General features: G+C 43.3%; 1 protein-coding gene across 1 annotated transcript in view; it reads right to left on the bottom strand.

Moving 5' to 3' along the window:
* The window catches only part of LYN (LYN proto-oncogene, Src family tyrosine kinase), an 85896-nt gene that overhangs the window by 49454 nt on the left and 26749 nt on the right, over positions 1–9693 (bottom strand). Inside the window, exons 9-10 of the mRNA XM_011997586.1 lie at positions 8542–8724; positions 5644–5720 (exon numbers count right to left, since the gene is read on the bottom strand). Coding sequence (XP_011852976.1) covers positions 5644–5720; positions 8542–8724 — 260 coding nt within the window. The remainder of the gene's footprint in view (positions 1–5643; positions 5721–8541; positions 8725–9693) is intronic.

The following is a 9693-nucleotide window of genomic DNA, read 5'->3' as shown; positions in this document are numbered from 1 at the left end:
TTGCAGCTTTTGGTGACGATTTACATAGATAGTCTAAATAGAAGGAGAGGTCCCTAGTCACGGAATATTAGAGCTGAGGCTGTGGGAAACCTAATCCATGCCTCCCATCTCAAAGATGAGGACACTGGGGCCCACAAAGTGATTTTCCCCACGCAGAAGCAAGTTTTCCGGTTCTTGGCTCTGATTTCTCCATCATTAACATCATCTAGGCTCCATTTAAAAAATCACAGCAACATTTCTCAAATTCTGAGAAAGACCTAATCACCAGTTGTGTTAACATTTGTATACTGAGAAAGCTCCAAGCGATGCCCACTCAGGGACCACCACATCCTGACCACTATGTGGCCCCTGTATCCAGAGCGGCACCCGGCTCAGATTCCTCTATGAAATTCATGAATGCCTTCTTCAGTGCTGGCTGTTTTTCTCTCTAAGGAGGCTCTTGCGCTTGAAAGAGTGATTGGGAGTGTGTAGGCCTCAGTAAGAGTCATGTATGAGAATTTCCATGTGGAGGGGAGATTATATGTGAAGTGGGGAGTGGATCTGGCCTCCTGGTTAAACCACAAACCACGTCAATCACCTGCGGCTTCTACTTGCCATCACATCTGACTCGACATCTCAATGCAACTCTCCCTCCAGTTTAAGTGAAGTAAACATAAGGACACTATCAATCAAAGGTTATTACTAAAAAAAGCTTTGAAGATAAAGCGGATGATTCACTGAGATTATAGCCTTGAGGTGGAATATGAGCATCTAACACATCTCTTACGTTCCAGACAAAGAGACAGAAGAAGAGACTCACTTTGGATGGTATTGGCAAATATTCTAGAAACTTGCCCCTCTAGACCCTTCAAGCCTGATTTACCACCAACATACTGGTAAGTTTCAACCAAGAGATATTACAAGGGATTCCAAATCTATACACTGTTTTCTCACTCAGTAGCTACAACTATGAGGATGTGCTCAGAAAGCTCTGCTGTTAAAAGGCCCTCCTACTCAAAAAGGTCGAAAACTTCCTAGACAGAGTTTTCCTACCTTCCTCATTTTACCAATTTCCATTTTAAAATGTGGCTTTAAATTTAATACTGGGGGCAAAATATACCTTGAGCATAACCTCTACCTTGGCAATAAAGACTTTTGAGGTGGAAAAATCTAAAGAAAATATTAATTTTGATGGTCAAAATCCATAACAGGGAAAATGCATATCACAGTAGTGTTGAGTGCAAAATGACCATAGCAGCAACTGTAACCATGAGACAACAGCAGGCTGCAGAGGAAAGAATCAGTTATCTTGAGTCAGAAGTCCCTGGATCAAGTCCCAGCAATTCTGCATACTAGCTCAGTAACCTCAGACAAGTCCAAGTTCACCTCATTATCTGTAAGAGGTACTAAACAACAAAATATATGTTTTCAAGGCTGTTGGGTTCAAATTAGATAATGGAGGTATAAGTGTCGCATCAACCAGAAGAAGCTAAAATAAATGTTACTTGTTGCCATGATAATAACAACAACTCTGATTTTGCAATTTTTTTGTTTTGTTTTGTTTTGTAGATTCTTGCCATGTTGTCCAGGCTGGTCCTGAATTTCTGGCCTCAAGCAATCCTCCCGTTTCAGCCTCCCAAGTAGGTGAGACCATAGGTGCATGCCACTTTTCTTCGCTTGATTTTGCAGTTTTTACTGACATTTAACTCACAAACAATTGTTTCATTTTTAGTAATTTTTGCACTTGAGATACTGCCACCAAAGAGTAATAAATGCTTTGATTCACTTGGTCTGGATTACAAGATGATTTATTTGCTCTCCAAACTGCAACTGTAAATTTTTCACTTCTTTTTCCTCTCAGTTTGACAAGTCTACGATTCCATCTCGGCTTCTGATGAAGGAAATCCCCACTGGTTTTAACCCCTTGTCTTTCCAAGCTCATTTTTTCTTCTCTGACATGGGGCCTAAAAGCTGGAAGGGAATTATGCAAAGTCTCTCTGCTCTGAAAGTATCAAACTTCCTTTGCAAAGAGGTATTTTCCTATTTCAGCACAAAAAGCACTAAATTGCTTAATTTAATACAAAGAGAAAAGCAATGGGTAAAGCTGCTCTAGTCAGGATTTCTTGATCTATGTTGAATGGGCTACGGATTGTTGGAGAGTGTGGATTATTACACTTGGGCTCAGACAAGTCTTTCAGAACTCATCCTGCGACAGGAAGTGATGAAATCAGCTCTCACACGAACTGTGAGACTGTCATGTGCACTAGCCACTTCCTGTCTCAATGGGCAACAGGGGAATATGGACGGGAGAGTAGGGCATGGGGAAGTGGGTAGTGGGGAGCGGGAAGAAGAGGCCAGATATAGACGGTGGGAAAAGTCCCAACTCTGCCCCTCACAGTTTCCCTTATTCATCTAGGGCTGGGATTAAGTAAACTGGGTTATTTCTACTCCCAATGACCAATCTTTCATTGTGAAAATCTGCTGAATTTAACTACCCCCTGTGAACCTTAAATTTCCCAACTCTGATGCTATTGACGAGGGTTATGGAAGACAGCAAGCCACATCATTATCGCATAGCATACTAACTGTTTAGTTAGAGCTAACACAGCAAATGGACTTCTGTAATTCCTCTTCTGCTTTATCCCTAAATTCCCACCCTAAAGAGTAAAGTGGGGGTAAGGTATAGAAAAGGTTGGGTTATCAAAGTATCTGGGCACCAGCTATCTCTGTCACCCTTGGGCAACTTTAATAATACTTACTCTTGTCATGATATTCACTATGGAAAAGTGATAGAGTTAATTAGTGGCACATGATAGAGAAGGAAAGGTAAGATAATGCAGAGATGGCCTTCTTGGCACAGACAGATCATTTCAGAAAGGTGTGTGAAGGAGGAGGAGGAGCACTGGGCAGCAGTGGTCATCAGTGAGGGCATTCCCGGGGGACAAGGGAGCAGGCGCAGTGAGCTGAAAGTGGAAGTGGAAGGTATGGGATTTCAGGCTGAAGCTGAAGCGTACACGCCCTACTCCTTGTTGCCAAGGGTAAGACCCCCTTCTCAAATTATCTGTATTATAATAAGAAAAGCCACAGGTACAAGAAGCAGATAATGATTAAGGATGGAGAACAGGTGGTCTCACCAGCGCCACCTTGAGGGAAGGGCTGGGAAAGAGTCTGAGTGAGGTTTGCAGCTTGAGCAAAGATGAACTCAAAAGGAGCCAGTGCTTAGTTGTAAAGAAAATGAATTTTGTGCTGAACGAACACACTTAGGGTCCTGCCGGCTGCTGCTGACCCGTGACTCTTCCAGTGACATTGAGCAGTTCATGCACTTGAGCCAGATGTTCCATGGGTTCCACCAAGGGGCCACTGCTAGGAAAGAGACCCTAGACCTGTGAACGTGAGCTCACCTGGCATGGGCTGGATTTGGTAAACTGGCTTGGGTGGAGACCAGTGGTGCTGGCCTTTATTGCCCCCAGCCCCTCCTATCACCAAGGGGCCTCAGCCCCATCAGAGTTGACAGGAGAGTCAACGGAAGCCCCTGGAATCCACAGCACAATGGTCATAGTCAATGCCAGACTCTGTGGTAACCTTCCTCATAAGCTACGAAGGTCTAGAAAGTAACTTCTCCCCCTATTCATTTCTAGGTTAGAAAAATTACTCTTTGAGGTAATGGTAGTAATTCACTAAATTAGAGACTCAGCATAGAGGCCTTGACTTGAACCTTAAAAGTTTCGACTATGTCAAGATAAAGTCTTATGAGATAAGCCATGCAAAACCCAATACAAAATACCCATGTGACAAAATAAAGTCATTCTCCGGGTATAGTACGTACCCAAATGTGTGTAATTTCTGTCCTAAAGAACTGTGGGCACAGATCAGACCCCCAGCAGATGGAATGGCTGTGACCACTCAGGCCCTCCAGGCCGTGTGTCCCAATGTTCCATAGCCCTGTCCAAGCGTGACAAACCTTTGTTACACTCCTCAAGTCTCTTGACCCATGGGGACACCTAAATCACCACCTGAGTAGAGGGCCTCATTGATCCGTGTAAGTATGACCCAAGTTTATCAGACCTTCTGCTTTCTCCATTTCCTGATCTGTTTTCTACACAGGTTCTAGAGCTGTGCCCAACCCCGCTTATTCCTCCTACTGCAGAGACGTGGTTTTCAAACTATAGTTCTGGAAACCTTGGAATCCCATGGAGCATCCCAGGGGCCAGCATAGACTTTGAGGACAGGGTTAAAAAGGGAGGGCTGCTGGGTCCTTTCCTTACCCCTCTGTTCCACCACAGCAATTATGCTTCTTTCTTATTAGATGTTGGCATTTCAGGGCACACTTGAATTTCTAACTCAGATGAGGAACCTGTTAGGCTTGCCGAGTCCCGGAGGTGGAGAGGATGCCTGAGCAGTGTGACTCACCCATCACACACCTTTACTGGAAGGACGGGCACTGCCCTCCCTTGGGTTTTCCCAGCTTCCACCAGCAGGCTCTGAGGTGCTTGTGCCCGTGCCAAGCATGTGACACAACAACATCTGTGTTTGATGTGACCCTCAACAACATCTCCTTACAGTAGGAATGACCTTTCTGTTTTATAGGCGAATAAAGTAGCCCAAATAGGTAAAGGGCTTCCAAAATTGAAGCGGTATGGCTATCGAGTGGCAGAACCAGGACACAAACTCCAGTCTCCAGGTTCTGAATGCCAACTTAGCCCATGATGCTCTATTACAGAACCTGTGTCCAGCCCTACCTTATGTGAGGTGCTTCACCTCTGTACTCATGCATTCCTTGGATCTCACATTCCCAAGAAGGCTGTAGCAATTTCCTAACTAAAAGAGGGTGTGAGGGAAGAAGTGGGAGTAAAACTACAGGGACCAGCCTTCCCTAGAACTTCTATAAATCTCTTGCTACATACACTGGGCTTCAAGAAACCACCCATTGCCAATACTGAAAAACAAGCAAGCAAATTACTGAACATGACTAATGGACACAATGAAAGTAGTAAAAGTCAGCAGCTGGCATCATTCAAGTGTACATTTCCTTGATATTTTGGGCACATGGCGGGGCTTCTGGATAACCTGCTTCTGCTCTTAAATACACTTCAGGAAACATGTTATTCCAAAGTAAATAAACAGGCAACTCCTAAACTAGTTCTAAAAATAGTACAAATGAATATTTCACAGAATCCTGATGGCACATCCAATGAGAACGAGCGAGAAGAAGTGTAGCAGGAAAGGGACATAGTTCCTCTGTTTTCAAGAATACGGAAGACTTAAAAGTATGCATACATTCTATTCGTAACTTAAATAAAACGTATGCATCATTTAAAAGCTGCGGTGCTTACATAGTATGGAACTGCCTCTCCCAAATGCTGAGAAAGCGATTGATTCAACTGCACTGTTTCTGTGATTTGTGAAATGAACATAAAGAGGTTGACTCGGCTTATAGAAGATGATATTCAGGTCAAAACTCAACACGTGCACACAATCCATGTGAATTTCCTATTACTATCTCCAAGAATTGTACCATGGAAGGTCTTTTTCTCATAACTGCTGCTGGGAAACATTCAACAGAAATTTCTTCTCCCTGGAGCAATAACTCCTTCATGAATTTGACGCAGGGAAGTCTTTGCAAATGCACATGCACATGCACATGGGGCTTTCTGAATATGTTACCTGAGCAGAAAAGTCAATGAGCTTTGGAAGCAGCACTTTGCCACCTTCATCGCTCTTCAGAAAATCCAGCAAACTGCCTATGGAGAAAGAAAGAACAAGTTAGTGCAGTTCAAACACGCAAGAAAAAATCCAAACAAAATTCACATCATCATTATTATTACAGGGGAACCCCCCACAATATGATTGGCTTTGCAATTCTCTATGGTTAAATAAAGCCTTTTCCCGGCATTGGTCAAACCCAGTCCCCTCTAATCTGTTACCTTTGACCTGATGTGAAACATGGCATGTGCTCCAGGTGAGAATGTGGGTGGATACCACTTTTCTCACTACAGGTGTCTGAGAACCATGCATTTCAGAGTACTTGCCACCATGATCCACTGACTGCAGCCTCCCAGTCTTTAGCGAGCTCACTGGAAGGCCTACCCTCTGCAGACACTTAGCCAGGTTCACTCCCATCTGTATCCAGCAAAAAGCACAGAACTTGGCACATACTGTAGGTGCTCAATGAATGTTTTTTGAGACAGGGTCTTACTCTGCCACCCAGGCTGGAGTGCAGTGGCATGATTACAGCTCACTGTAGCATCAGCCTCCCAAGCTCAAGCAATCCTTCCACTTTCAGCCTCCCATGTAGCTGAGGGTACATGCCATCACATCCAGCTAATTCTTTTATTTTTTTGTAGAGATAGGATTTCACCATGTTGCCCAGGCTGGTCTCAAATTCCTGGACTCAAGCAATCCTCCCACCTTGGCCTCCCAAAGTGCTGGGATTACAGGTGTGAGCCACCACGCCTGGCCTCAATGAGTATTTGATGAGTGAACTGCGCTTTGGAAAAAAGTGGAACCTACCTAAGAAGGAGTGTGCTGCTGAGCAAACTCTCCAACCTCCACGGCTTCATCTCTAAAACAAGACCTGTTTTTCCCCTGGAACTTTAAGTACCAGCCTCACGGGTAGCCTTGGTCAAGTTGTTTACCTCATCTAGGTCTCTGTAAAATGGGCATGTACTAGAGGCTATATTAGCGTTTTGGGGAGGTTGGAATCAAATGTTGCATCCAAAGCACATACCATGATGGTTGGCAGGTAGCAAATGCTCAGTAAACATTATGCAATCTCATCCATGACACAGAACAATAGTACTTAGCCCTCAGGCTGCTGAAAAGACTAAGTGAGATCACCCATAGAAAGCACCAAGAGCAGTCTGGTATATAGTAAGTGCTCAGTAAATATTAGGCATTGTTGGCCAGGCTTGGTGGCTCACGCCTATAATCCCAGCACTTTGGGAAGCCAAGGCAGGTGGATCACCTGAGGTCAGGAGTTCAAGACCAGCCTGGCCAACATGGTGAAATCCTGTCTCTACTAAAAAATACAAAAATTAGCTGGGCATGGTTGCAAGCACCTGTAATCTCAGCTACTCAGGAGGCTGAGGCAGGAGAATCGCTGGAACCTGGGAGGCAGAGGTTGCAGTGAGCTGAGATAGTGTCACTGCACTCCAGCCTGGATGATAGAGAGAGACTCTGTCTCAAAATATATATATATATAAAAAAGGCATTGTTACATAGGAAAACTCATATTAACATCTATCATTAAGAATATACTAAGTTAATTAATTCAACAATATTTACTGAACTCCTATTAGGTGTCCGGCTCTGAGCCTGAATTCTGAGCTATAGCAACCCAAGCCACAAGAGCTAATTGGTTTGTTTGCTTTAAAACAAACAAACAATGTCCTTGTTTGGAAGGACTCTGAGTGACTGATATTTTGAAATACTCACAGATATTAAATAAGAAAATATAATATCCATCTTTTGAATCTATTCAGCTATGACATCATACTATCATCTCCATTGTGCATGAAATGATTGTTAATCCTGGATCATTGCTTATGTTTCTTCATTACTTCTGAGGACTTTTAAAAAAATAATTTGGCAGTTTATTAGTATGTTTCCTGAACTGGAGGGGAACACAGGAAGAAGGATGTTGATTCGAAGTCTTCTATATGAAGGTGATCACAGTAGAAGAAAAATTGATTGCTTGAAGTCTATTCTCCTGCAATTCTGTGATTACACAGGACTTTAACCTCCGCAAGTTTTAAAAAACGTTAATATTTAAAAGTGACACCCTGAACATTTAGATAATGCTGGAAAGGAAAATGAATATTAGATAACGCTAAGGAGCAAAAAGAGGCTGGGTGCTCATGCCTGTAATCCTAGCACTTTGGGAGGCCGTGGCGGGCAGATTGCCTGAGCTCAGGAGTTCGAGATCAGCCTGGCCAACGTGGCGTAACCCCATCTCCACTAAAAATACAAAAAATTAGCTGGGCATGGCAGCATGTGCCTGTAGTCCTAGCTACTAGGGAGGTTGAGGCAGAAGAATTGCTTGAACCTGGGAGGCAGAGGTTGCAGTAAGCAGAGATTGTACCACTGTACTTAAGCCCGGGCAACAGTGTGAGACGTCTCCAAAAAACAAAAACAAAAACAAAAACAAAAAAAAACAAAAGAAAGAGGAATTTGGTACTGAACAATCTGTACTAAATCTGTAGTATTAGAATTCTGGGAACTCACATTTTAAGCATATGACAAAAAATATTCCTTTTTGAAATACATAGTAATTCATTTGATAAATATGCATTGGGGGTGACTAGATATGGGGTACTATTCTCGGGGCAATAGGTACATGCAGGTAGACACAGAGAAAACAGGGGGATTAGATTTCAATTCTGTGACATGGGATTACTTCCGGTGATTAGGTTTATAAACTGCTTTGTCCTCCCATATTTCCTGATTTTTCAGTAGTGTGTATACTGTTTGATAATTAAACTATTTGAGTGACTCTGAACACTTACACATTTTACTTTTTGAGTTTGAAGCCCTTGCAAGCTCTGGGCAGTGAGAGGAACTCACCCTTGGCCATGTACTCGGTGATAATGTAAATGGGCTCCTCCCTGGTGACCACAGCGTACAGCCTCACAAGCTTATCATGCTGCAGAGTCTTCATGAGGTTGGCTTCTTCCAGGAAGGCTTGCACAGACATAGTGCCCGGCTTCAGGGTTTTCACAGCCACCTTGGTACTGTTGTTATAGTAACCTAGGAAGAAAAAAGAAGATGGGTACGCTTTATAAAACAGAAAATTTAGCTGGGGGCAATGGCTCATGCCTGTAATCCCAGTACTTTGGGAGGCTGAGGCGGGTGGGTCACCTGAGGTCAGGTGTTCAAAACCAGCCTGGCTAAAATGGTGAAACCCCGTCTCTACTAAAAAAACAAAAATTAGCTGGGTGTGGTGGCGGGCGCCTGTAATTCCAGCTACTTAGGAAGCTGAGACAAGAGAATTACTTGAACCAGGGAGGTGGAGGTTGCGGTGAGCTGAGATCACACCACTGCACTCCAGCCTGGGTGACAGAGTGCAACTCCGTCTCAAAAAAAAAAAAAAAAAATTTAAACTTCACTTTGTAGATGCAGAGTTAGCAAAAAATTTAATTACAGATAGAAAAAGCCTGAGTTAAAACACTATGTAGTGATAAAATTAGGGAGGCTAGATGAAAAGTATCTAGGAATTTCCTTTACCAAAAAATGTTTAAATTATTCAAAAATCAAAAGATTTCTATGAAATAATAGTAAAAAATGTTTTTATTGGCACTCTACCATGAGGACTAATATTTGTCCTCTATTTATTGATTTATTTATTTTTAGACTAAGTCTTGCTCTGTCGTCCAGGCTGGAGTGCCGTGGCACGATCTTGGCTCACTGCAACCTCCACCTCCTGGTTTCAAGTGATTCTCATGCCTCAGCCTCCCCAGTAGCTGGGTTTACAGGTGCCCACCACCACACCTGGCTAATTTTTGTATTTTTAGTAGAGACGGGGTTTCACCATGCTGGCCAGGCTAGTCTCAAACTCTTGACCTCAAGTGATCCACCAGCCTTGGCCTCCCAAAGTGCTGGGATTACAGGTGTGAGCCACCATGCCTGGCCTCAATGAGTATTTGATGAGTGAACTGCGCTTTGGAAAAAAGTGGAACCTACCTAAGAAGGAGTGTGCTGCTGAGCAAACTCTCCAAC

The sequence above is a fragment of the Mandrillus leucophaeus genome, unplaced genomic scaffold, assembly GCF_000951045.1.
Source record: "Mandrillus leucophaeus isolate KB7577 unplaced genomic scaffold, Mleu.le_1.0 Scaffold542, whole genome shotgun sequence".
Classification (NCBI taxonomy): domain Eukaryota; kingdom Metazoa; phylum Chordata; class Mammalia; order Primates; family Cercopithecidae; genus Mandrillus; species Mandrillus leucophaeus.
This window is presented reverse-complemented; position numbering and strand designations above follow the sequence as displayed.